Source organism: Molothrus aeneus, chromosome 1 (assembly GCF_037042795.1).
Source record: "Molothrus aeneus isolate 106 chromosome 1, BPBGC_Maene_1.0, whole genome shotgun sequence".
In the NCBI taxonomy this organism is placed as follows: Eukaryota; Metazoa; Chordata; class Aves; order Passeriformes; family Icteridae; genus Molothrus; species Molothrus aeneus.
Window position 1 is genome coordinate 46,911,992 of NC_089646.1, and position 24,448 is coordinate 46,936,439.

The following is a 24,448-nucleotide window of genomic DNA, read 5'->3' on the forward strand; positions in this document are numbered from 1 at the left end:
ATGCAAAGACATTTCAAAGGCTGCAGCCCACTCAGAACTGAGGAATGAACTGCAAACTCCCAGCTGCTCTCCTGCAGGAAAGTGCCGTGTCTTCATCACAATTCTATGAGTTACTACTGAGCTTCTCAATTGCTGTGTGCCTATGCACCATGACAGTAAAACACTTTCCCAAATTATAGGTCTTTCTGCAAGAATTTTTAGGGCTGAAGCTTATCAGCCTTCAACTACAGCAAATGTGTTCACCCTGACCTTTGTTTTGATGGTGTAAGTTACTGGATGGAGAGTTCCTTATCTTTTGCAAGTTGTTAATAACAATAGAAATGTGTAAGCTTGATCAGATATGCAAACCACCTTCACTACCTTGTAAATGCATAGTTCTTTAGCAAGCCAGAACTGGAAGCAGCAACTTGTGCCAATCTACAGAGCCTTCAAGACAGTGTATATCTGGGTCATAATTTCTTCTTTATGCTAAGAGTTTCATAAACACAAAGAAACTGTATTAGAATAATGTATAACAAAATAAAAGTAATAAAAGCAGGGGCACCTGCAGTGTTGATGTACATGCAGCATGTTTATTGCACTCTTTCTTTCATGATAGGGATGCTCTAGAAGAACCTATGCCCAAGACCTAGAAAAGCAACTTCCCAAAAGAAAAAAAAAGAAAATACATGCTAATTCTAATGACTCATGGCTGCCTTCTGCCACTTCTGGAAGAATTCCCTAGCCCATGAAGAATGGGCCTCCTAGGGATTTTGACTTGCAAAAAAAAATCATGAAGAGAAATGTGAATGTGATCACTGCCTTCTTCACTGTTGCTGTTGTTAACCATAAAGCTTTGTTTTTCTTTTAGGGTGGGTGCTGGGTGACCATGACATTCTTTTATGGCTGACCACTGGGAAAGCATCCCTGGAGAAGGAGCTGAGCTCTGCACAAAGTGGTAATTGTGAACAGCTACTGCTCCATCAGCTGGAAGAGCCAAGGCCGACCACTAAATAGAACTAATGAATGAACATATCCTTTCAATAACAGCTGATACCATGCAATGCTTATACAAAAGAGGTAAGTGGTCTGATGACATGACTTCTGTTTTAACTGCTGCCATAGCACAAAATCTCTGTATGTATCTGATAGCAGGACACCGTTTTTCAGTGTGACCCTCTGATTTTGCTAAAATGACCGCAGCTTTGAATGTTGCTTGGAAAAATAGATATCTCTTTAAATAGGAATACAAAAGGGAGAAAAATAATCAACCCACCTTGAAACTTAACACAACATTACACTGAAAAAGGATGCTGATCCCTGATAAGGCAGGCTTGGCAGAATGGGTAAAGGAGAGATAAAAAGCCAAGACAAACCTGTAGCACTGAGCGGGTGAAACTGAGGTGGGGGAGGATTAAGATGGCATATTTCCCTCCCAGGCTGGGTTTTACTTCATGAGAGATTTAAATGAGTGATCTTCCCCTGTGCTATGTCATCATTATCAATATCAAGGAAGCAACAAAGGTTGCTGCTAAGGATGAGCGTCTCTCTCATCTCCCCTCTTCCCCGATGACAGAGGAGATAGGGAACCAGGGAGACTCGGAGGCAGCACCAGTCCTCAGCAGGCTCTTCCACTGGACAGCAATAGGCAGTGAGGTGTGGAGTAGCCATGGTACAGGGAGACCTAAAGTCCCTTTTCAGGAGGTGCTCCAAGCAAGGAAGACGAACAAATTCCTCTCCTCAGCACTGCTGCCGCAACAGAAGATGCACAAATGGAGTGAGCTCACCCCATGGACAATGTTTTCATGCTGCACATGTTCAGAGGTAAGTTTCAGGCCTAATCAGTGTGTGGAAGGTGCTTTAGTCATGATGACAATGGTTTCTTTCCATGGAAAATCATGTCACAAATCTGGACATATTGCTTTGTGACTGCTCTGCTTTAGTATGATTTTGTGAAGTATTTGTCTTAAGTGAATGAATTATGGCAGGGATTGAGTATGATGCTCAGTTGTTGTCACCTCCTGTCTTCATTTTGTAAAGAACTTTCCTCTTTGCATTTTCCAGACTATTTTAGCATGTTCCCTGCTGTTACTTGGACGCCTGGATTGTTATTTGATGCCCTCATTGTGATTTGTGTGTTTCTCACACCGGGAGATGTTAATATTTAATGAATTTTAGACCAGCATAAAGAGAAGATTCGATGCATTTGATAATATAAGTACTCTCCTGTGGTAGTTGTCACTTAAGAAATTATCAGGGTAGATTTATTTTTCCTATGGCTGTTGCTTTAGAAAGGCTGTGGCTGCACTGTAATTAGAAAAGGGAAATGTAACCACTGATTACAGATAGAGAAGAAAGAAAAGGCCAGTTTACCAGAAGATTCAGTACATCTTTCCAATGGAAAAAACATCTGGATGTGTGAAAATCTGTTCTGGAGTAGTGCATAATAATATGTACCTCTACAGGCTTATCTTTGTTTAAAATGCATGGAAATGTAAAAATTATATTTCTCAGAAAAAAAAAATATTTCCAGGTTACATGCATTGTACTTATATACTGAGTTTATAATGTATTCTGCACAGCGTGGAGAAAGTTTTGGACCTCGCTTGTATATATAAAACCCTGGTAATGGCATCTAGATTATTCTGTGTTCCTATGCAGCTTCAACCTGTACAGATTGAGGCTGGAAGAAAAAAGTAGCTTTTCCTTCCTCAGGGAGAGAGATTTTGATAGCGATGTCCAGAAGGTGATCAGTATCAGTTTTCTGCAGTCCCTCCCATAGGTGCAATTTCAGCTGTTTTAGGACTTTTGCTTTCTACCCTAAAGGTAGGTGACAAGTTGTGTTGAAAGTGAGGTGTACGTATCTTGCTTTTTAGAGCAAAGGTGTAGACTTTCAGAGGTCTCGACTTTTGGGTTTTACTCTCAAAATGAACTTGCAAATCAAATTGTCTTGCATCTTGCTGGAAAGTAAAATGTATTTGAAGCAGTCCTGTATACACCAGCCTGTCATGCACCTGATTTTCCACTATTTGTAAGCATTTTGGAAATCACAGCTCACATGCAGCCCGCAAAGAAATAAAATCAGAACGTGCAGAAATATGAAAGCATTTTTCAGCTTGTTGTCAGAGCAGTAAATTTCAGACAGTGTTCATTTCCCCACGTGAAACATCACACTTTGAAAGAAATCGATTTGTAAAGCAGGCTGGGGAAGATCTGTCACAGAAGAGTCTCCTGCCACACGCCCCGAGTGTCATCCCGTCCATACCCCGCGCCTACTTGTGAGCGCAAACGCTGGGTGTCTGTCGGGGATGTCTGTCGCTAACATTGCCCGTGTGTACACCTGGGACAGCAAAGCGTGGACCTGCAAGTGGCAAGTGTTAAGGAGGAGCTGCAAAGGTTTCACCGGGGAGCGACGGGCCGAGGGACGCGCTCGGCGGGCCGGGCTCGGGGAGGGACAGCGCGGCCCGGGAGCTGCCCCCGGCTGCTCCCCAGCGCCTCGGCCGAGCCCTCACCGTGCCGAGCTCCGGGCGCCCCGAGGGGGACAGGCAGCCCCGGAGCCAGGCGGGGAGGGCCGGGGGAGCCCCTTCGGAGAGCGGCCGGCTCCGGGGAGCGGCGGCGGGAGAGGGAGGCGAGGGAGATCGGCGGCCCCGGCCGGGCGGGCAGCCGGGGAGCGAAGCCACTCCGCGGAGCTCCCGGCGGACAGCCTCCGACCCCTCGCTCCCTCCCTCCCTCCCTCCCTTCCTTCCTTCCTTCCTTCCTTCCTTCCTTCTTTCCCTCCTTCCCTCTCGCCGCTCGCTGGCGGCTGGCAAGACCTGCCCGCAGCACCAAGGGCGCTGACACCAGCCGGGGGCGAGCCCGCCGGAGGCAGCCGGAGCCGCCGCGCTCTGCCCAGGTACCCCGGCCCTGTCCGAGGATCCGCGTTTCCTCCCCTGCTACTCCTCTTCTACCTTTTCCTCCTCTTCTTCTTTCCTCCTCTTCTCCTCGATCCTCTCTCTCCCTTTCCCCCGCCCCTCCCGCAGAGCGGCCGCGGGCGCAGCCCCCCGACGCCGCCGCCGGGCCGGGAGGTGCTCGGCGGGGCCGGGGAGGGAGTGGCCGGGCATCTCCCGGCAGGGAAACGGGGTCTGGGGCTGGCAGCCTGTCTGTGCGTGTGTGCGCCGGGGGGGGAGGGAGGCATGGGGGCCGGGGGGTGCCGGAGGAGGGACTATGGGGAGAGGAAGGTATAAGAAGGGATGCGGGCAAGGGAGGGGGGTGATGGAAAGAGGGGGTGCGGGGCCGAGGGGCAGGCGCTGACAGCTGCTTTCCCCGCACCCGCAGTCCCCTCCCCCGGTGCCGCCGTGGGGTGGGACTCCCCGGCGGGCCGCGGTCTCCCGTCCCGCTCCCCACCCCCCCGCCGCTGCCCGGCGCCGGGGGTCGGTGCTGGGCCGGGCGTGCCGGGGGTGGGCGGGCTCCGCCGCCCGACGGCGCGTCCCGGACGCTGCCCCGCAGCCGGCGGGTGGGCAGCGGCATCCTCGGGACGATGCCGCCGCTCGGCGGGGGCTGGCCGGCGGCCCCGCGCCTCTCCCCGGCCTCCGCCGCCGTCCTGCTGGGCGTCCTGTGCCTGCCCGGGGCGCCGGCCTCCTCCCTGCTCACAGGTACGGCGGGCGCGGGCGGCGCGGGCCCACCTGCGCCGGGTGGCATTGCGCGGGAAGGGCGGCCCGAGGTGCGCCCGCGTGGGCTGGGGCAGGTGAGCACAGCAACCGTGCCTCTCTCCCCCACAAAAAAGGGTTTCTTGTTCCTTTTCTTCCCCCGCCCCATTCTCCCTGTTTCCCCTCGAGGGTTTTATCTTCCTGAGATCTGGGGCATGGAGCGAAACGCAGAATCAAATTCTAGCGCAGGCGAGGAGCCATTAGACTTTGAGGAGTGAGTCCAGCATGACAGAATACCGACTAATCAGCATTAGGGATGTAAAGGGTTTCCTAATTTGATTCCATTTGACAGTCAGCCTGCTAATTTTGACTCATTTGCCAAGTGGTTGCCGTGCATTAAAAGGATGCTTGGTTTAGGGCTTGTGCTGGTCCAGGTTCTCAGAGTGTAATGGACAGCTTTCTGCTGATTTCAGTGAGCTCTGGATCTATCGTTATAGACGTATCCTGCTTTGCATGGAGTACTCGTTATTCTCCACACGTCATCCGAGAGAAGAAAAAGCGTCCTTCTTTGCTATAACTGGGGCACAAAGAAAGTCTAGGTTTGTGCGGCAATAAAAGGCCACTCATTCCCTGTTCTCTTTAGAATCTTGCAGAAATGCTGAACTGATTAAATTTGGCAAATTACGGCAGGGTTTAAAATCGAGGGCTAGGAATGGAGCAAGGGTTAAACACGAGTGTGATGAGGATAGTTTCCAAAACTGTCAGGGTGAAATGAAATATGCTAGTATTTAAAAATTTTTATTTCTATTTCAGGATCAGTTGCAAAATGTGAAAATGAAGGGGAAATTTTGCAGATACCTTTTATCACAGACAACCCTTGTATAATGTGTGTTTGCCTGGTAAGTGTGTATTTCATCTAGTAAGAACATCCAGACGAGTACTAAATGTAACTGCACAGAGAGGGGAATGTTTCAGATAATCAAATCTTGGGTGACTCTGTTGCCTTTATGTAACACAAGGTTATCTCAGAGCTGAGCTAATTGAAAGTAACCCAATACATGATCTGGCAATCATTTCTTTGACTTTAAAACCCAGGCACAAAGTTGTACATGACTTTATTTCAGGACGTTGTGAAACCATGTTTACCATGTGAATTTGTGGGGAGAACTTTCACAGAGTTGAGGGTGCACCCAGAAGTCTTTGCTTGTAGCTCAGCAAAAAGAAGGAAAGGTAAGGTTTGGAAACGCTGCTGCTTTGAGCTCCCAGCTGGTCCCTGTCACAATCCCAGTGGGTGAGGAGCTCCACAAGGGTGTGAGGTGAAGGCAGCAACATGACTGTATGTACTGTAAAAGCATGACAGTGAAAGGACAAGTGATGCTTTCGTCAGAGTGCTCTGCCTGCTGTGCTGGGAGTGCAGCGGTTAATGGTGTTGTTAGCTGATGCACATTTTGGGGAGAAACATTCTGCTTCCTTGTCGTTCTGTTTCAAAGTTAAGCATTTTTGGGAGCAGTTCAGTTGGACAAGCCAAGGCCTAGGAGTTATTGTAAAACAGTCATTCTAAATAAAACTTCCTATGATATTTTTAAATAAAAGCCATAAACCTTAATTTACTGTTAAATGCAAAGAAAAGTATAGGCTAGAAAACCTTATGTTTTACATTTTGGAATTTACAGAGTAGCTGAATGCACAGAACGTGTTCTACTTTAGGACTGAAATATCAACATACCCTCTCCCCTAATATTATTGATATTATTATTATTATTGTAAGTCTATAAAAGATGTAAAGAATTGTTTCAGACTGCCTTTTAGAAGGCAATTTTGGCAACTCTAGGATCAAGAGCATCTTGAACCCCTCAAGGTTGATATCTATCAGTGCACTGAATTCAGTAGATTTTAGTGAGATCATTGATAACTTTATAGGTAATATTGATAAAGAATACCTTATTGATTTCTTCTGAGCATAGTCAGATGGGAAAAAGAGGAGCATGGGATGTGGCAAGTAAAAAAATCAAAGGGAAAACAAAAAGAGAGACAAAGCTGTGTTTTATCATGGATCACCTTCCCAAATATGTCTGCCACCACTTTTGCTAATGGAAGCTGGTGTTAACCAGCGAGGAAGCAATTTATCTGTGAAAGAGCAGAAGTTCAGTCTTGGGCATCAGGGCAATAATGCATGAGGGTAAAACACTTGTATTTATAGATCTCTCTAGACCTTGGCTTTATTAAATCAATGAGCACCCTTTTAGTGTATGAGCATGAAGAACTGCAAAAAGCATTGGATGTAAGAACTCTAAATCCCTGTGGTTTGCAGGGCTTACTTTAGTGAAATGGCAGCTGAGGGCATTTGGCTCCTTTCTGTGCCAGGAGAACACTATGTTTTATTAAGCACACAGATGCCTAGTGAGTTACTGCAGTTACCTGCCCTGGCTGCACTCGGTTTTATTTCTGCCAAAGGATAAATGCAATCTCTGTTTCTTGAGTTGGAAGCTGGGAGTCTTGGTAGAGGAGATGGAAACCAGTCTGGAGATACTGGCTTTAGTGCTGTGCGACATCCAAAGCATTGACTTATTGGACTGCCCCTTGCTGAAATCTTTGTTTAGGCCTGCCACTAGGGAAAAGATCAATTTTAAGAGGTCTAGGGAAAGAGGAAACAAAAGAAAAAATGGGGTGATTTGTGACCAGGAGGGAATAGAAAACCAGATTGCCTTACATTCAACTAGAAATATTGATTGTTTAATAACAATTCAGTGAGGAACTTTTTCTGGAAGAGTGATCATTCTCTTCAAGGGCAAACCTGATGGAAAGTCATACTGTAAGAGGTGAGCAGTTAAAAAGGGAGCTTGATAAGCTGTTACAGAAAGGAAGCAATTGCTGTTTAGGAGATGACAGAAAATTCAGCAGAGGGCACCTATATTAAAAACACTGGTAAAGAGAGTCACTGGAATTGCAGATTGGATTATGGCATGTCTTCCTTAGTAGTGATGCATTTCCATGACCACAGGCTGCCATAAATAACAACACAAGCTACAGAAATCTGAACAGCTCTGGGATGAAGAGGAATATCTATATAACTCTGGGTGCCCCATCCCTGTCAGTGTCCAAGGCCAGGGATGGGGGTCCTGAACAACCTGATCTAATGGGTGACATCCCTGTCCATGGTGAGGGGTTTGGAACTAAGTGATCTTTGGCATCCCTCTAATCCAATCCATTCTATGATTCTATTAACCTCCTTCCAGGGCTTTGCCCATCTCACAGATTAGAGGACACAGAACTGAAATGCAGGAACTGTATCATCGAGTGTTTGACAGAGCTTTGCAGACTGTCCTGTGGAGCATGCAGATGCATCCTAGTAAGAGAGAACGAGAGGCAGCACAAGCAAAATGATCTCTGGCTTTCTCTTAATAGGCTAAATCATTTTGGAGGGTAAAGCAACAGGTAGTGCTCTCGGAGCAAATGTGGTAAACATTGGAAGCTCATGGATAATGAGTAAGTTGCAATAATGAAATGAAGACTGCAAAGAGCAATTACAAAATCAATTCCTTTTACACCACTGGAAAGTCTTGGCAGGAAGACCAAAACCAAAAGTTTTCTTTTCTCATTGATTAGCAGAGACAGGGTGGACTGATTTTCATGGTAGGAACGTGAGCAGAAGCAAAGCAGATAGAGCCCAGACTGCTGTCTGTGGACACCTCTTTGGTAGAAGCTTCTATCTCTTGTTTTAGAATTTTATTGTTAACACAAACTCCTGAATCTTGAATACAAGAGGGACGTTGGTGGGGATGTTCTAGAGATAGCCAAGTTTAGCTACCAAACCAGATTTGCTCATTCTTGAGCACTTGCTCTAACATGTGAAAAGAGAAGTTGAGGTGATAGAGAAGTTCACATCGAAAGTCATGTGCTGGAGGTTTCATATATGGTGTGTGGTAAGCCATTCACTTCTGAGCTGTACCTAATGTTTTCTAATAGAAAAGGCACTGCACCCACAGTGAGATAGTTCTGCTTTGGATATCCCTGCTTGTCAAAATGGAATGTGTTGGAGTGCATGGAGCAGCTCTGATGCTGTTAATATAAGGCCTTTAATATAAGGAAACAGGTAAGACTAAGGGTGTGTAGGTGTGTGTGTACATAAACACTGTAATGCTCTGCATGCAAAAACTACCAGCTGAATAAGCCTCTATGGGTAAAATCTCAAGTTCCCACATTCACAATTTATATGTCTCTACTAAATGGTTTAATAATGCCAGAAAAATGGTAATTTTTGATACCTCTAAGACAGTGGTTTCAATGTGAACTTTTACAATTACCACACTTTAGCAATGGCATAAGCATGAGTGAATTTGATCTCCAAAGAACTTGTCATGATTGCAGCTGACTGCAACAAATGGCCATTTTGTTTTTGTCCTTTTAGAGAAAAACATCAAAGAACAGAATGTGGTTTATCTACAAGGAATTTCTTGTAGGACTGATGAAAGCTCAGGTCTCCTAACTCCTGGTCTAATGGTTTGACTACAAAGACATTGCTTTTTACTTTATGCACTTCCACTTTACAAGTGGATGTGGGTGACACAGTCACAATCTGAACATGCTCATTTTCTGTTGTGTCTCTGGCAACAGGCAGGCCGCACAGATGCCAGGTTTTTGGTGTGTCTGTTTTCCTGAGCTGCTTCTGAGGCATTGATGGACAAAAGACAAATTAAGGCTGTCTTCATGATCCAGAGGTTTGGGGAAGCATGCTTTACAACTTGCTGTTGCTGTCTGCAAAATGCTGTTAGAGCCAGAGTTCTCTGTTGCTCTGCCCACTTCCACTCTGAATGTCTTGGGGCTCTGCATCTCCTCGGAGATGCACTGCCTCTGGAAATAAAACATCCAGCCTTGTTTTCCATTGGATTTGAGATACTGGAAAAGGGCAAAGAAGGCTGAAGGCAACTGAAAGTACCTGTTTTTAAATGCTTTCACCTTATATGCTGTTAAACACAGACCCTGGGGAAAGTACTTAGAGCTGATGGGTAAAACAGATACACAGAAGTTGCACTGGAAAATTGTTTTTCTGATTGTGCCATGGCTGAGCATCCCATTGCAGCTGTGTTTATAGCTAAAGACTTTCCTGATGAAAGGATGGGAATTGCTCTCAGCTGCACCAAGTTGGGTATCAGATAAAGGTAAACACTGAAAGGAAATGCTGGATGTGATGGCCAGTAAGTTAACCAACCTTATGAAGAAAAATTGTCCAAAAAAGGGAAACTATTATTTCATATAATGGTGCGGCCCCTGACAGTACAAAAAACATTGGAGAACATATGATTGTGACATTATGTCATGCTTAATGGTCAACAGTAAAAATGTCTTAAGTCTTCTTGGCTTCTGAAAATCAAAGTAGTGAAACTGTGGTTATGAAGATGAGTGAAAAAAATTTTGTTTTAGGGAACTAGTCTGAATTGGTAATGATGATTATAGGTAAAAATACATAATCTTGATGGTATTCACAATGGAGTTATATTGATTCACTTTGAGAAATTGATTCCAGTTATTAAATGCTTTAAGACTGCAAATGATTATAGCTACACTACCTAATGCAAAAATTATCTTCTAAAATTATCCTCCCACATCTGTGGAAAAATGATTTTTTTTAAAATCCATAGGAACACTTTGCACATTTTGTCCAGTTTGAGAAGCCCAAACATGTTGTGTATGACAATTTCAGATCTTTCTCTGTTATATGTGTAAGTTTTGGGCTGAATGTAGTGGAGGCATAAATAAATTTCTGTTAGCAGAACCAAACAAGGCTTCATAAGTATAAAAGCCTAGCACATTTTGGTAAGTTTGGGACTTTTTGTATATTGAGGATTTTGAAACGTTAGGGGGAAAATGCTATTAACAGACTATTAAGGGAATTTTTGATTAGATTTCTTTTATTTGACTGTCAGCATTTAAAACAGGCATGGAATATTTAAATTCAGATCTGGTACAAGTACGGTAAATGATGAAATTCAGCAGAGTTTTTGTTGGTACAGCTTTTTGGCTGGAAGCTATCTAGCACTCAAAATAGAAGTAGGCTCACAACTGATATTATGGCATTTACTTTCAAGAAATACGTGCTTCAACATACACGTGGAAAAGACATAAAAATGCTGCAGTCCATCGGAAATAGGTGAAATGAGAACCTGTGCATAATTATAGGGTGAGAATGTAAAAAGACCACAGAATTAACTTAGCCCCAGTTAAAGTTCTGAGTGCTGAGTTTTTTGAAGGTGAGATGAGCTCAACAGTGACAACGATGACAGGTGGTGGTGCCAGCAGTGGTGTGGAGAGCCGTGTCATTTCATGCTCGTTTGTCATCATCTCCATGGACCCTGAGCACCTCTCTAGAAGCAAGCAGGGATCCAAGAATAATGTATCCATTGGCCAGTGATGTGTATAATTTCAAAATGAACATACCAAAAATGCCAGTTGAAAGGGACAGAGTAGAAGTGAGGAACTGCAAGGAAATAGATAAGTGTACCTCAGCTAATGCTGGCCTTGCCATTGCAAGGGCTTCTGGAATTTTTTTGAAGAGAATGAATGATTTGAGTTTTTGTATGCTTTTTGTGGGGAAAAAAGGTCTTTTATTATCTTTTATTCCCCAAAATAGTTTAGAACAAATGAGTTGTGTAATTGTAATCTTGACAAACCACATCTAAACCAGAGCCATTTTCCCCACCTTTTCTCCTCCCCCCGTCCCTCATGCTTGTGCCTCAAACTTACCATTTGCACCTGAGGAGTGGTAATCATATGTCTCAACCTTTTATCACCTAAATCCAGACCAGAAGGAAATAAATGTAAGCCAGAAAGAATAACCAAGTGTTGGAAATCTGAGAAAAGTTTGGAGACAGGAGCTCAGGAACTAGAAATCAGAGCTTTGATTGCCATAAGTTTTACTCAGCATGAAACATCATTCTGTAGTTTAAATTTCCTCTTTTAAATCCAAATGAGCAGTGTAGAATTTGACCTTTGCTCATAAAAAATAATGTTAAATTTGTCATTATAAGACCTAGTGTTCTGCCTAGCTTGAACTAGTAAATTGGTGAAACCAAGTGCAAGCAAACCAAAAAACTGAAGAAATAACTTTGGTGTTTATTCCCCCCTGCACGCACACACCTCCAGCCAAAAAGAAGCCCAATCCTGAAAACCATGTCTTCATTGCAGACTAAGAGCAAAACAGCTACTTGATTGCTGGGGTTCTTTACCTATAGCAGAGCTGATATCTGTGGCACAGTACACAAGTTAAAAGCACGTAGCTAGCCTGAGAGCAAGTGTTTGACACATGTTCAGTGAAGATGGCAGTGTTTTAGTACATGAGGATTCAATTGTTGTTGCTTCAAGGTATAATGTGGCCCAGATGACTTTTAGTGGAGTAGTGCATATTAAAAACCAAACAAAAAATCATCAAACAATTCTTTCATACCTATTTTATTTAATTTAATTTCAATAGTTTACATACATCAGCTACAGAGTCTACCAGGACTGCATCTTCTTTCAATTTAAATATTCTTGGTCTTTATTACTGTATAATACAATCAGCTTTCTCTTCACCCACAAAAATAATAAACAGAGAGACAAAAAAGCCTATGATACAGTAGTGTACTGATACTTTTCACCCCCATATTACTCCAAAAGAGAATGCTTTTTTGATCGGTGCATGAAGGGTTCCTGAAACCCAAACATGCTCCAACATGATGAAAGTTTTATTAGTTTTTTTTTTTCCAAATACAGATGTATATGCAATCTCTTAAATGAAAAAAACCCAATACCCCCCACCCCAAAAAACAAACCCTGAAAACAAAAAACAGACATAACGCCATGTCTGGTGCAGCAGGGTGTCCCATATGTGCTTTGTCATAGAAATGAAAGAAATGTATGTATGAATATGTATATACATGTATATATGAAGGAGGTCTTGCAAGAGGGAGGTGACTTGGAGCAAGACCCAGAGGTGGATTGTGATTACTTTGGTAAAATCTTCTGGAGGATGATTCTAGTAGGTTCACCTGTAGTTGTTCTTAATTCATGCAGAACATCTGTGAAACAAGAGTTTGACCTGCCTGACAAACTGTCTGTGGTAGAGGATGGTTACTCTGGCTTGATCCTTAAAATTTCCATCAGAGTTTTGAGGAATGTTCAAGTCAGTTTAGTTCATATACAGGTATGCCCACCCTGGTCAAGTAGTACCACATGCAACATCTCATCTGATTCCCTCCTCTGGGGAACGAGCATGGATTGTATAGTATTGTTTGTTGTGTCTGTGCCATCCGCGGACCTCTTGATGTCCACTTTCTGCACTTCATATCCAAGAGCTGCCTCAGACTGTGGCACATCCCTCACAGGTATGTTGGCCTTCAGAGCACTCTGCTTTGTCGTGACAATTATTTTGGGGATGTGGTACACAGTCATGTGTAACAGCTTATGATGAAACCTTTCTGCAAATCTGCAGGCTGGAAGAAGCTATTTCATGTTGTTCTCAGACCACATGGGCTAGTGAAGAGTTCACTACTTGCACATTTCTAACATAGGCAGCTGCACTGAGCAAATACACATATGCACACAGTGCTGAACTGATTATAGGTCTTGGCAAAACCCTCCTGGAAGAGAGCTGGTGATATGTCACTGTAACGATGATGAAGATCCAATCCATCATGTATGCAAATGAGATTCTCTTTGGTGTAATTAAAGGATCAGATATCTCAAATACAAAAGAATATGTATAAATAATACATGGAAAAGTATGAAGGGCACAAAAATGCCTTAAACTAATGGAAAAATGTAATATAACTTGCAAATGTCTTTGGAATGTGTCTACAATAAGCGCAAAATGGATCAGTCTAAGTTAAGAGACTTTTTTATTGCCAATAAGAAAAACATTATTAAAGAGCTGGTCCAATATCAAAATGGCATTTAAAAAGCATACAGTTACCTGTATATAGTTTTTATTAGCTTTCAAGTTTCTTCCATTGAGTTGTTAATGGTCCTTTTAAGAATTATGGTTCTGTAAGTGAATGGCTCACAGTGTCAGTACTTCTGCTGCTCTGCTTTGTGCTGCTGTATAAAAAAGATATTTTTCCCCATCAAATATCTGGTTTTATTTCCCCATCATGATTTAATAGAAAATTTTGAGGGAAGAAAAATATTAAAAAACAACCAAAAAAAATCAAATGAAAATGCAACCTCTTTATATTGAGCTTATGGCCAAATAAAAGGCCATTGTGAAAAAAAAAAACCCAATCTTACATAAAAGCTTTTACCTGTATTACTACTATTAACATGGCTATCATATTGATACTTGCTTATACTGTACCTAATAACTGGTGTGATTACTTCCTTTGAGGCCTCTTGGCCTCTTCATCTTATGCATTAAGCTGCAGGTAAAAAATTCCTAGTCTGACTGTTTGACTGATGGAGCTCTGTGCAGTGTTTTGCACCCACCTGAATCAAGTGCTGGGCTCTGGATCCAAGTACAGCGTAGATCTCATCCCTTATCATCCCCAGAAGCTCAGAAGCTGACCTTGTGTGCTGATGCCTGAATTTCATAAACTTTTTGTCTGTCTCTTCATTTATTTATTAGACTTTTTCCCTTGATTTTTTTTCCTCTTTTCCTCATGTCTAGAATCCACTTGCTCTAGATAGTCATCCATAATCTGGTGTCAAAATAGGACTGTGTGTCACTACCTTGTTGAGAAAATAACTTGTCTTCATGCATTGTCTATTATTTTCATGCCTTTTACTTGTCATCCATTCTACACATCAACCTCCTGGCTATAGTTTTCATTTTCATTTTCTGTGTTGTTTCCCAGATTTTTCAGAGAGGGAAGCATTGTACGTGTGTGCTGGGAGGTGCTATGGCAAAAGGCAGTACTGTGGAACAGCATTAGAGTTGAGATATATTTATTCTTGTGAGTACTAAGGACGGGGATGTGATGAAATGCCATGTAGAAAAAATGATACCAAAGACCTGATGCTTTCCCAGACAAAATGCAGTCCCAGTTTCTTTGAGTCCCTGTTTTAAGTAAACCTTGCATGAAGCTTCAGTGTTAGAGGTTGAGTGAGGCCATCTCAGAGCTCTGCTGACCTGGTTGCACTGCATTTTGCTCCAGAGACACTTTGGTTCACCCTGGGCATTGGCAGTCGGTCACCTGGTAGCAATGCAGCCTAAAGCATGTGCAAACCTCAGCAAGCAGTATTGAAACATCCTGTAAGACTCGAGAAGTTGAAGAGTGCCATTTCTGCCTCACTGAAAACCAGGCATAGCTCAGCCCTGGGCAGCTCGGTGTGCTCAGTGTAACCCCAGGCTCCTCTGTTGGCTGCAGGATCAGCTGCCCCTCTCCCCATCAGGCCATGGTATGGCTCAAATCCTCTTTCCTGGCTAAACATCTTGCTTGAGGCATGGCAACAGCACCTTGCACTTCTCCATAACCAGGGGGATGCAAACAAAGATGTTGCATACCCCTGGCCAGGAAAATCAGATTTCTGACAGCTCACAGGTTAGAAATCTATGTGTTTTGGATTATGTTTCCTTGTTTGGGGTTTGGTTTTTTTTCACCTGCTCCTGACATGTTTATGTTCAGTTATACTAAGTGGCTTCAATAGGAAATGAGAATTTCCCAAGGCTTGGAATCATCAAAGTATGTTCTGTTGGCCAGCTAGACTCATATGTTTGCATTTGTTTTTCTGTTTTGTCTTAGGATTTATTAGTGGATGACGAATAACAGACCTTGGTTGTCCTGAGATTGCCTCCTTGTTCTTTTTTATGTCTGGATGTACAGTTGAGGTACGGTTTCAGAGAGATGGAGAAGAGCTGATAAATGATTGCTCTAGGGCTACATGGTGATTATGATCTGATTGTGCCAGTTAGTGAAACATCTCAGGGTTGTGTCACCTAGATACCACTGGGGCAGGAAGGAGCCAGGAGGGTGGCTGGCTTTGAGATAAGGCTGTTAGCTGAAGGATTGCCTGTAAGACACAAAACACTGATAAACCAGAAGGCTCTCCTGCTACAGGGAGGCTGTTGAACATTTGCTTGTTACAGAGAATATTTTTTTTTCTGTATATGACAGTGCACAGATGATAATTTTCATATGTAGCACTTTACCCTTCTACCCAAACAGTCCTGGGGATAGCTAGCCTGGTGATTCAATCTGGAAAATCCTTTTGATTCAAATAAATGAATGAAATTGTTTTGGCAGACAAAATGCAAAACATGCAAGTTCTTTAGCCTATAAACCAAGTCTTAGTGGGTGTTTGTAAATGCAGTGGATAAAAAATGCTGGAAAATTAAAACTGCTGCACCTTAAAATGTTTGGGGTCTGGTAGTGTAAGGAATCTTTTTAACAGATGCATGTTTGTGGCATAATCTGTCCATGATCTATAGACATGAAGTATTTCTGGAGGAAATTGTTGATGTAGACATTAAGATGCAGCAGAATGCACTGATACTGAACCAGAACCTGTTTAACATGAAAATGCAGAAGAAACTGCCATTTGTATGGCTTCTGAGAAAATGCCTGTGTATGTTCAGTTTAACTTGGCAAGGTTTCCAATCATCAAGAAAAAATAATTTGACCCAAAGATCAATCTGAAGCTGAAATTTATAAAATATCTACAACTAGAGGCTATGATAGTAAGAAATTTGACTGGTTTAATGCACTTGTTGTGTGAAGCATAAATATTTGCTGCCTAAAACTTTGTATAATTGTTTCAGTATAAAAGGAGTATCTTTGATATATTTTTTTTTTATTTTTTGAAATAATTAAACCAGTCCACATAAAAAGAAACATAAAAAGGTGGAAACCAAAAAAGGGGAAAAGGAAGCAAACCATGTACTAGAAAAGGGAGTTTTGTTGGAAGGCAGCCTTTTGGAGAAATGGGAAGGCAGCTCCAAGCCTGTTCAGTGGGCACAAGGACTGCGGGCAGGAGAGGATGTGGATGCAATGTCACTCCAGGAAAGCATGGCTCTGGAACCAGAGGTCTAGAAGGATTTGAAGCATCTTCTGGAGATTTAATACGACTCCTGTGTGTTTGTAGACAACTTGTGTCTGTGCCCATGAGGTACTGTTCCCATCGGAGGATTTAGGTTAACCTGCTGAGTGGTGCTGAGGTTGGGCTGCTGGCCCAGGCTGCCCATGCTTTCTGTCTTCTTCCATTGAGAAGAAAGCTCTGGACAGGAATTCCTTACAGCTGTCATGCCGAGCAGAGAGCTGGCAGCAGTTGCTGAGTACAAGGCCTTTCCCTAAACCCCCCCTCTGTTTTGGGGCCAAGCACCTCATGCTGTGCCATTCAGGGTTCACTGCTCTGACCTGGGTGACAAGAGCATCTGCTTCTATATCATAGAGCTTAATAGTGGGAGGCTGGGGGAGAACAGCAGTTTATTGTATCAAGCAGTATGTCGAGAGCCACTGATGAAGAGATTAGTGATCTCATCTTGGTCAGGATCTCTAGGGTAGAGAAGTACATTTCACTTGCCCGTATAAAACGCAGCAGTGTGGACAGGCTGGATGAAACAGTGTTTCTCTTCTAATCCAGGCCTGGCTGTGACTTGGCAACAAGGACTTTCTCTAATTGCAGAAGAAGGTACAGTTAATAAAAAATAAAGTTTCCAAGACCTCAAGTGGATATTGTTTTAGTTTTCCTCGGTTCAGCTGCAGGTTCTCTGTTGTACACGACGCTTGAATCTCTCATCATAAAGAGCCCCTCTTGTCCTAAAGGCGTGAAACTTTTGGATTTCAGATCATCTTTCTGCCTCCCCTAGCTGTCCAGGTAGAAGGATTGCTGCCTGAGTTCTTGCTCAAAAAGAACAGTGCTGTCCCACACAATGAAATCCTGTCTATCTGCCTTCAGAGCACTGTGGACTTTAAGCCAGGCATAATCTGTTTCCTGACATTTGAGTCTCATTAATTGGGTTAACAAGATGCTATCTACACTCCATACTTATGTAAATAGAACCTGCTAGCAAAGATCTTAATGGCACCTGATATATCACACTGCCTTTACATCCATCAAGAGGTACCCCTGCAGGAGTCACTTCCAAAAGCAGGTTGTGTTCTTGGTCCCATGGGTCCCTTTATAAGCTGTAAGAAATGCTGGTGGTCAAGGCCAACTGTTCAGATGTCTTTCAAGTGTCCCACTGGTGACCAAATCTCACTTTGTCAAGATGACAAATGACTTGTGCATACCCTGTTCACCTTCGAGCTTCGCTCTAATGTCAGCTCCATTTACTTGTCAGAAACAGGTATTTTTTTTACTTCCCGCAGTGCAAGTGGGGCAAGGGAAAGGAAGGAGTGAAGGGAACATGGGCTGAGGAAAAAAAAAACCTGCTTGTATGGCTTCTATTCAATGTATTATTATAGCTGAGATTTGCAAGCTTTGGACATACCAGAATCTGTTTGTTTGTACATGTGCAAAACAGAAAGAAGGGAATTTGCTTTTCAGAAGTGAGAACTGTCCCTGCAGGGCTACGATTATGCAAAAACATGTTTTAACCACTGGATTTTTCAAGAAGAAAGTGGTTGTGTAAGATGAGTTTCTTATTTTGGACAGCAAATTTTTTCCAGAGCAGCATTTAAAAACAAGTGTTTAATTAAGAGGATCTACCCAAAGCATGGGGCATTGTGCATGTGTCTGCACTGAAGAGCTCGACTCAAAGCTCTGAGCTCTCACGGGTGGTTTCATTGACTGCAGTGGTATTGTTATGTGGCTAAGTGATCACTGCTGTGATTGAGAGCTGTTACATTTCACCCAAAAGCAGCCATGGCCAGGCCACAAAATATGGTCAAAGTCAGCTCAAGGACTGTGAAAGTGACATTGACAGCTTTGGCTTTTAGTTTCTTCTCAATGACTTCCATATCGCTTTTGCTTAGTCCACAAGTCAAAATATGCTTTTTCTCCTATTAGCTACAGTGTTGAAGTTTTGAAAGTCACTGAATTTGGCAGTATGATTAATCACAACAAAGGAAAGCTTATTCTACCTTTCTTCTTTGCATCTGATGGAGGCAAAGAATTTTCAGTAGATAGGAAGTAGAAACACCCAGAAGTGAGATGTGTCAAATTAAACATCACAGTGTCATAAGCTTTTCTGACTAATTCTCCCAAGACCTTAAGCCTTCCTTTGCTGGCAGCAGCTGGATGAAGACATCTTGAGGGTGATGCCTGCTGTGGGTTGCCCATGACCCAGGATTACCACAGCCCCTACAAGATTTTATTGCAGCCAAGCAGCAGTTGCAGCAAAAATGAGTGTGGCTTTGTGAGTTGAAGGCAGCATTAAAAGACCCTGAAAGCTTTTGCCTCCTCTGGGGGGTCTTGCCTGAATTGTTCCTTTTCCTTGTCTCTTCCCGCTCTTCTCTGTGCTGACTGACAAGTTGAAGGCTGTGCCTTCTCTCTGCAGACTCTGCTGTGAATAACCTTTTTTTATTTTCTAAAACCACTGCGTAGCACGGGCAAGATCACGTAAGGAAACAAATTCAGGGTCAGTTCTCAGTTTCCTTGCAAGTTCATTAAAACAGCAGTGTCTGGAGGCCTTTTGCCTAAATAATTTCATAATAGAAAACAGACTCTCGTTGCTTCTTTCTTTTGGGCTACTATTTTTATTTGGTTGTTGTTCCTCAAGCGTTTTGGTCCTATTTCAAAACTTGTTCAATTAAATGAAGAGACTGTTTTTTTGGTGCTTTCCGGTTTAAAAGCTGTACAGCAAAAACTTCTAGGAGTCCTCTGGATTATGGAGCTACGACTGACAGGGATTTTCTTCTCAAAATAACATTGGAAAACCCCAAAGTATAGCTTAAACATTTGAAAGAAAATAAAAAACCCCTCCCCTTTCTCTCCCCCAGCTGAGATCTCCTGTCGCTGCTTCTGGCATGCATCACATCTTTGAGGATACAGTATCATGAGAAAACTGTCACTTGGTGATGTATTAGGGTAATATATCATGAGAGCATCGTTTCTTTAGAGGATATGGGCAGTAAAAGACATGATTCTGGCCAGACAGAGCAGCAGGGGACCCTGCTCTTTTTCTTTCCTTTTCTTTAATCTAGCCCTGTTTTTGTGTTGTACAGGAGTGAGTTTCTTCATGGGATATGACTTGTTGCAGAGTAAGTTAGGAGGCCCATTGGGCTTTTTAAAGTCTTTAAGAAGTACATGGCCTCAAGGGCTGCTTTGTTCAAAGTTTTTAGAACAGACTGAAGCCCAAAACTAGAGCATTTGCCACTGCTGAAATCTCTAGTGTAAAGACTGAGTAAGCAGGCTTCAGATAAAGAAGGTAATAAAGATGCAATGACAGGTAACTATTGTTTGGATATATATTTGTAGATTTAGCCTATCAAATTGTGATGAAATGATACTTATTTAAAAAGCAGTCAATGTATTTATTTTTAATAAATGTCAAATGAATTTTTAATTCACAACATTAGAAGAAAAAGAATATCGGTCAGTATTTAGTCTCTAATAGAAAATACAGTTATCGAAAACAGGAATTCTGAACTGATAGATTTGATTTTGACGTGCTTTGATTTTGATGTCCTTTTTATTGTTTTAATGGCTTTGTTTATCTCTCATTGACAATATCTACCAGGAAATAGCAGTGTATAGTACTGGGATAACATTAGTAAAGAAAGAAAAGAAGAATATTTTTAGGGCACTCTTTTGATGAGCAGGGCTAGTTTTTGAGATGAGCCAGAACGTGACACCATATCTTGATCTAAAATTTTGAATTCAAATCATTTAATAATTTATTTTAAACCTTTGGTGTAGTATGCTTTGCCCTCTATGAAATCATCTAGATAATTCATGAGTGTCATCTTCAATGATTTTTTAGGAGTAGAATTTATTTTGGGCATTTTCAGAACAATTTTCTTGGCAGACTTGTCCTTCTCCAAGCCATCCTATGGCACTTAAGGGGGACCAGTATTCTCCAGGATACACCCAGGACAGCAATGCTGTTCCACATCTGCTGACTTCAGCTGTGTTTGGTGGATCAAGCTCAGGTAGTGGAAGCTTTTATGGCCCTCAGCTGCCCGTCACTTCTCTGGGAGAATGAATTCTTCACCAGCTTCTGTCAGGGTAAACCAGACTAGGACTAGGCTGGACCTTGCCTTCAGCATCACCCATTTAGTTGAAAATTGGTTGGGTAGTAATCATCCAAAAGGTTTTTTCTGACTGATCTGAGTACCTGAGAACATTCAACAAGGGGTAGATCATAAACTCACAGGGCTGGGTCAGTGAGCTTTTACAGAAGCATGGGTCCAGGTTTGCAGCTGGAGCTTCAAATTGATAGGTATTGCCTGTGATTACCTACTGCAATTACCTTTTTCTTAGATATTGTCATCAGATTTAAGTAATTGATAATTGATTCAAACTCTTCATTGACAAAGGAGAAACATAATCCTGTGAATTAAAAGTCACAGAAAAGGATGTGAGTTTTAAAAGTGTGCATCTCATGAAATGTGAAGGTGTGGTCTCCCACAGGAATCCCTGTGTGTAACCCTTCCTTGAAATCTGGCTCCTGGATTACTCTGGGTATTTTTTTCACTATAGTATGAACTGCTGGGAACTTGTGAAGGCCCTGTCTCTTATTGCTAGAAGACTGCCGTGCTATTCTGCTGACAGGTAAAGAGTGTTGCCTATAACTGTGCAGCTGAAGAACTCTAATCTGAAGTTGCACTTGGAGGTTGAGGTGGAGACAGGGAGACTGAGAGCTACATGGTCTGGATCCTGCTCTGGCTTTCTGACTGAAATGTCAATCTGCAGTCACAGTAATTCTGTCTGGCCATGTCTACCTTGTCCCTGAGCCCACTGGAGCAGGGATGTGCTGCAAAATGTTTGATGTTCTGGGACCCTGACCTCAGCTGCAGCCTTAGTATTAATGCCAGCAAATGTAGGAGGAAGAGATGGCACTTTCTTTTCACTAAATGCTGGTGCACAGGGCTGCTGTCAGGGAGTGTTGCTATTGCAGCAGGCCACCAAGGTCACTTTCCTTGTGCTGGTGTACATCATTAAGCACAGTAAAAAAAAAAAATCTGTTCAGACTGTAAGGGGTTGTGAGTGATTTGTCCTGAATCACTTGCACATACTCATGTCTTCCTCACAGCAGTGGGGAATACCCATTTGAAGTGAAATTTGGTGTCATCTTTCAGCAGGGCCTTTGTTTTAATCATCTTTCCTAGGGAGCGGGGAGAGCTCGAATTATGAAGGGGGATGGTTGGTGCTGGCTGAGCATCACCACAGGAAGGCTGCAGCCTCCTCCCTGCTCACCCTGAGAGGCCAGATAAGCTAAACAGATTACAGGGATGAGGGGGCAAATCAAAGGCTACTGAGTGGTCTGCTCAAAAAAAGGAACGAGACACTGTGAACTGAACTAAAATACTGTCATTTGTATCTAATGCAGTTCATGCTGAAATCATGGTCACATTCTGCCACAGGCAAGGACCTAATGCTGAAGGTACTGAAGTGTCTGTTTGACTTCACTCCCGTGAGTTGTCGCATTACAATTTTACATGCTTAAAATAATGGGACCTTTGTCTCTCTTGGTGAAGCATGTGCCTTGGTGTTTGTAGGGTTATGTGGAGAGAATGCTATCATTTTCCTGAGAACAAACATCATTTCATAGGGAAATATTTTTTCCACCTTGAATTTAGAAATGCATCTAGTGTCCTAAACGATGTTTTTACTGTACCCACAAAATTTGTTTTGCAAGAGAAAGAAACCCTAGCAGAGGATTAGAAGGGAATAAGGGAAAAGTCATCATCTCATCTCCCTTGACAGTGATTCAAAGAGTCTGCAGACATCTCTCCTTGAGGAGTGGTGTCTCCTCCCTGAAGCCTAATGGTGTGGTTCTTGCTCAGGTAGAGAAATGCTCATGGAAGACAGCAGTCCCACAGTTTTAGCAGGGATCTCTTGCTTGCATCAACTCTGGTTTGTAAATCAGTCCTGAGACAGAGTTCCAGGCAGGAGTGCCAAAGAAGCAAGGGTACTATTTTCAGAAAGAGCCTCAGGTTTTGTCTAGACCATGAGTTAAGCATGTGTCTGAGCCTGTTCTTGAGTTCAAGCTGGCCCAGCATTGGGGTTGTTTGCATGTAAACATAGGTGCAGGCACAGGCTTGGGACTCCCAAGCTTTGCTGAGGGACAGAACCTGTGGCCAGTGCTGGCCCAGACCTTTCCTCCTGTGGCCTGTGTGGTGTGAGTGTGGCTTCTTGTGTGCTTGAGAGGATGCTCTGGCTGTGTGCAACACCTGGCAGAGAGCCCAGCAGTGTGGCCTAAGAACGTGGATCATGGCACGTGGCAGGGGCCGGCGTTGATTGGAGCCTGCCCTTTGCCTTGCGGTGGAGAGGCTGCCCATTTGAATTGAATACACTTGTTTCATTAATTTTAAATGGCTCTTTCTTCTCCTAAGGCCACATGTGTGTATTTGAAAGCTCCATCCCATATTCCTCGGGGGCAACTTTTGCCATTGTATGAAAATTGTTATTGTTTTCATAGGTGATCCCACAGCCTTCTCCTAGCAGAAACTTAAGGGCACCCTGAGCTACTTGGTGAGGAGTCCTATCAGAATTGCCAGCAGGACTATGATGGATAGTGGTAAAAAACAAATTTTCAGGATTAGTCATTAATGGTAGTTGGTATTTCTACTTAATCTCTCTCTCTTGCTTTTATTATTTTTCTCTCCACAGCATTTTTTTTTGGTTAAATGAAAGTTTAAGTAACATTTTTCCCATTCAGTATAAATAATTAATAACCTCGGGGTATTAGAAATGCAGCGCAAGCCTCCTAAAAGCATTTTCAATACATAAAAAGAAAGAAAGAAAAACAACCCCAGACCATCACTGTGGACATCTGTCCCCCTGAGAAACCACACCTTCAATGTCTTCTGCAACCAGCTGTTACAGCACAAGAGTAGGCTCAGAATACCATTGATGTAAGCACTCCTTGGTACAGTCCTGAATAAACGAAGCAGACTCCTATTTTGCTTTCTTTTTTTTTTTTCCCTCTTGAAGCCAAATCCAGGTTGAAAAGAGCCATCCTCCTGGTGGCTGCTGTGAGCCGGCAGGAGTCCAGTGGGGAACCCTGTAGAAAGTTGGCTGTGGCTTCCAAGCTGTGGTTTGGCGCATATCCTCTCCAACATCTCTGCCAAATATTCAGACTCCTTTTTAGTGTGTGCGTTTTTTTTTTCTTTCCTTTTCATGTTGGCATTTTATTTAGCTGTACCATATGAGTTTAAGGCTGTTAGTTTGATATAATTTGTCTCCAGAATGGGCTGTTTTGCGTGGGGTTCTTTGATGGAAGGTAAAAAATATGAGGTGCATGTAAAAGCTGAACAAATTGTGTTGAGGGGAGGTTGTAGTAAAGGTAACATGAAGCAGTAGCAGTGATATTGGGTCTGGTTAGTGTATCTCTCCTGTGTGGGAATTTGACATCACCTCTGCATGCCTACTTAAGGAGATCCGTGGTTCTCATTGGAAAAGTGTGGGAGAGGGGAGAAACATGGACACCCAACAAAATTTCTGATCTTTTCCCCAGATGCATTGAAACATGAGTTCTCCACAGCTGGGCTTGGTGAGTGCAGTGAGGAGTTCAGGGTGACCCTCCAGCACTTCCCTAAATTTTCCTTTTCAGGGGAGTCTGGGATTCCAGAGTGAGCCCTTTGCTGAGCTGAGCACTGGCTGGGGAGTTGCGTCAGATGCGGCAGTATTGTTCTGGATCAGCCTGACCTCTTTTAAAAAAATACCCGTTTTTCCAACACTAATAGAAACCTTAGCTGAGGTTCTCTCCCTTTCTGTGTGTGTGCCTGAGCACTAAATTAAAAAAAAAAAAATAATCCCAGATGTGAATC

At 43.0% G+C, this 24,448-nt stretch overlaps 1 protein-coding gene across 3 annotated transcripts in view; it reads left to right on the forward strand.

Moving 5' to 3' along the window:
• Nucleotides 1–4,052: 4,052 nt before the first annotated feature.
• BMPER (BMP binding endothelial regulator) overlaps nt 4,053–24,448 on the forward strand; it is a 147,924-nt gene continuing 127,528 nt past the window's right edge. The window contains exons 1-2 of one of the 3 annotated variants that reach the window (XM_066556478.1): nt 4,053–4,120; nt 5,418–5,503. In XM_066556478.1, the coding sequence (XP_066412575.1) occupies nt 5,489–5,503 (15 nt within the window). In that variant the 5' untranslated portion in view covers nt 4,053–4,120; nt 5,418–5,488. Of the gene's footprint in view, nt 4,121–4,478; nt 4,611–5,417; nt 5,504–24,448 lie in introns of those variants that run through there. The other 2 variants (XM_066556469.1, XM_066556487.1) reach the window with 2 other exon arrangements.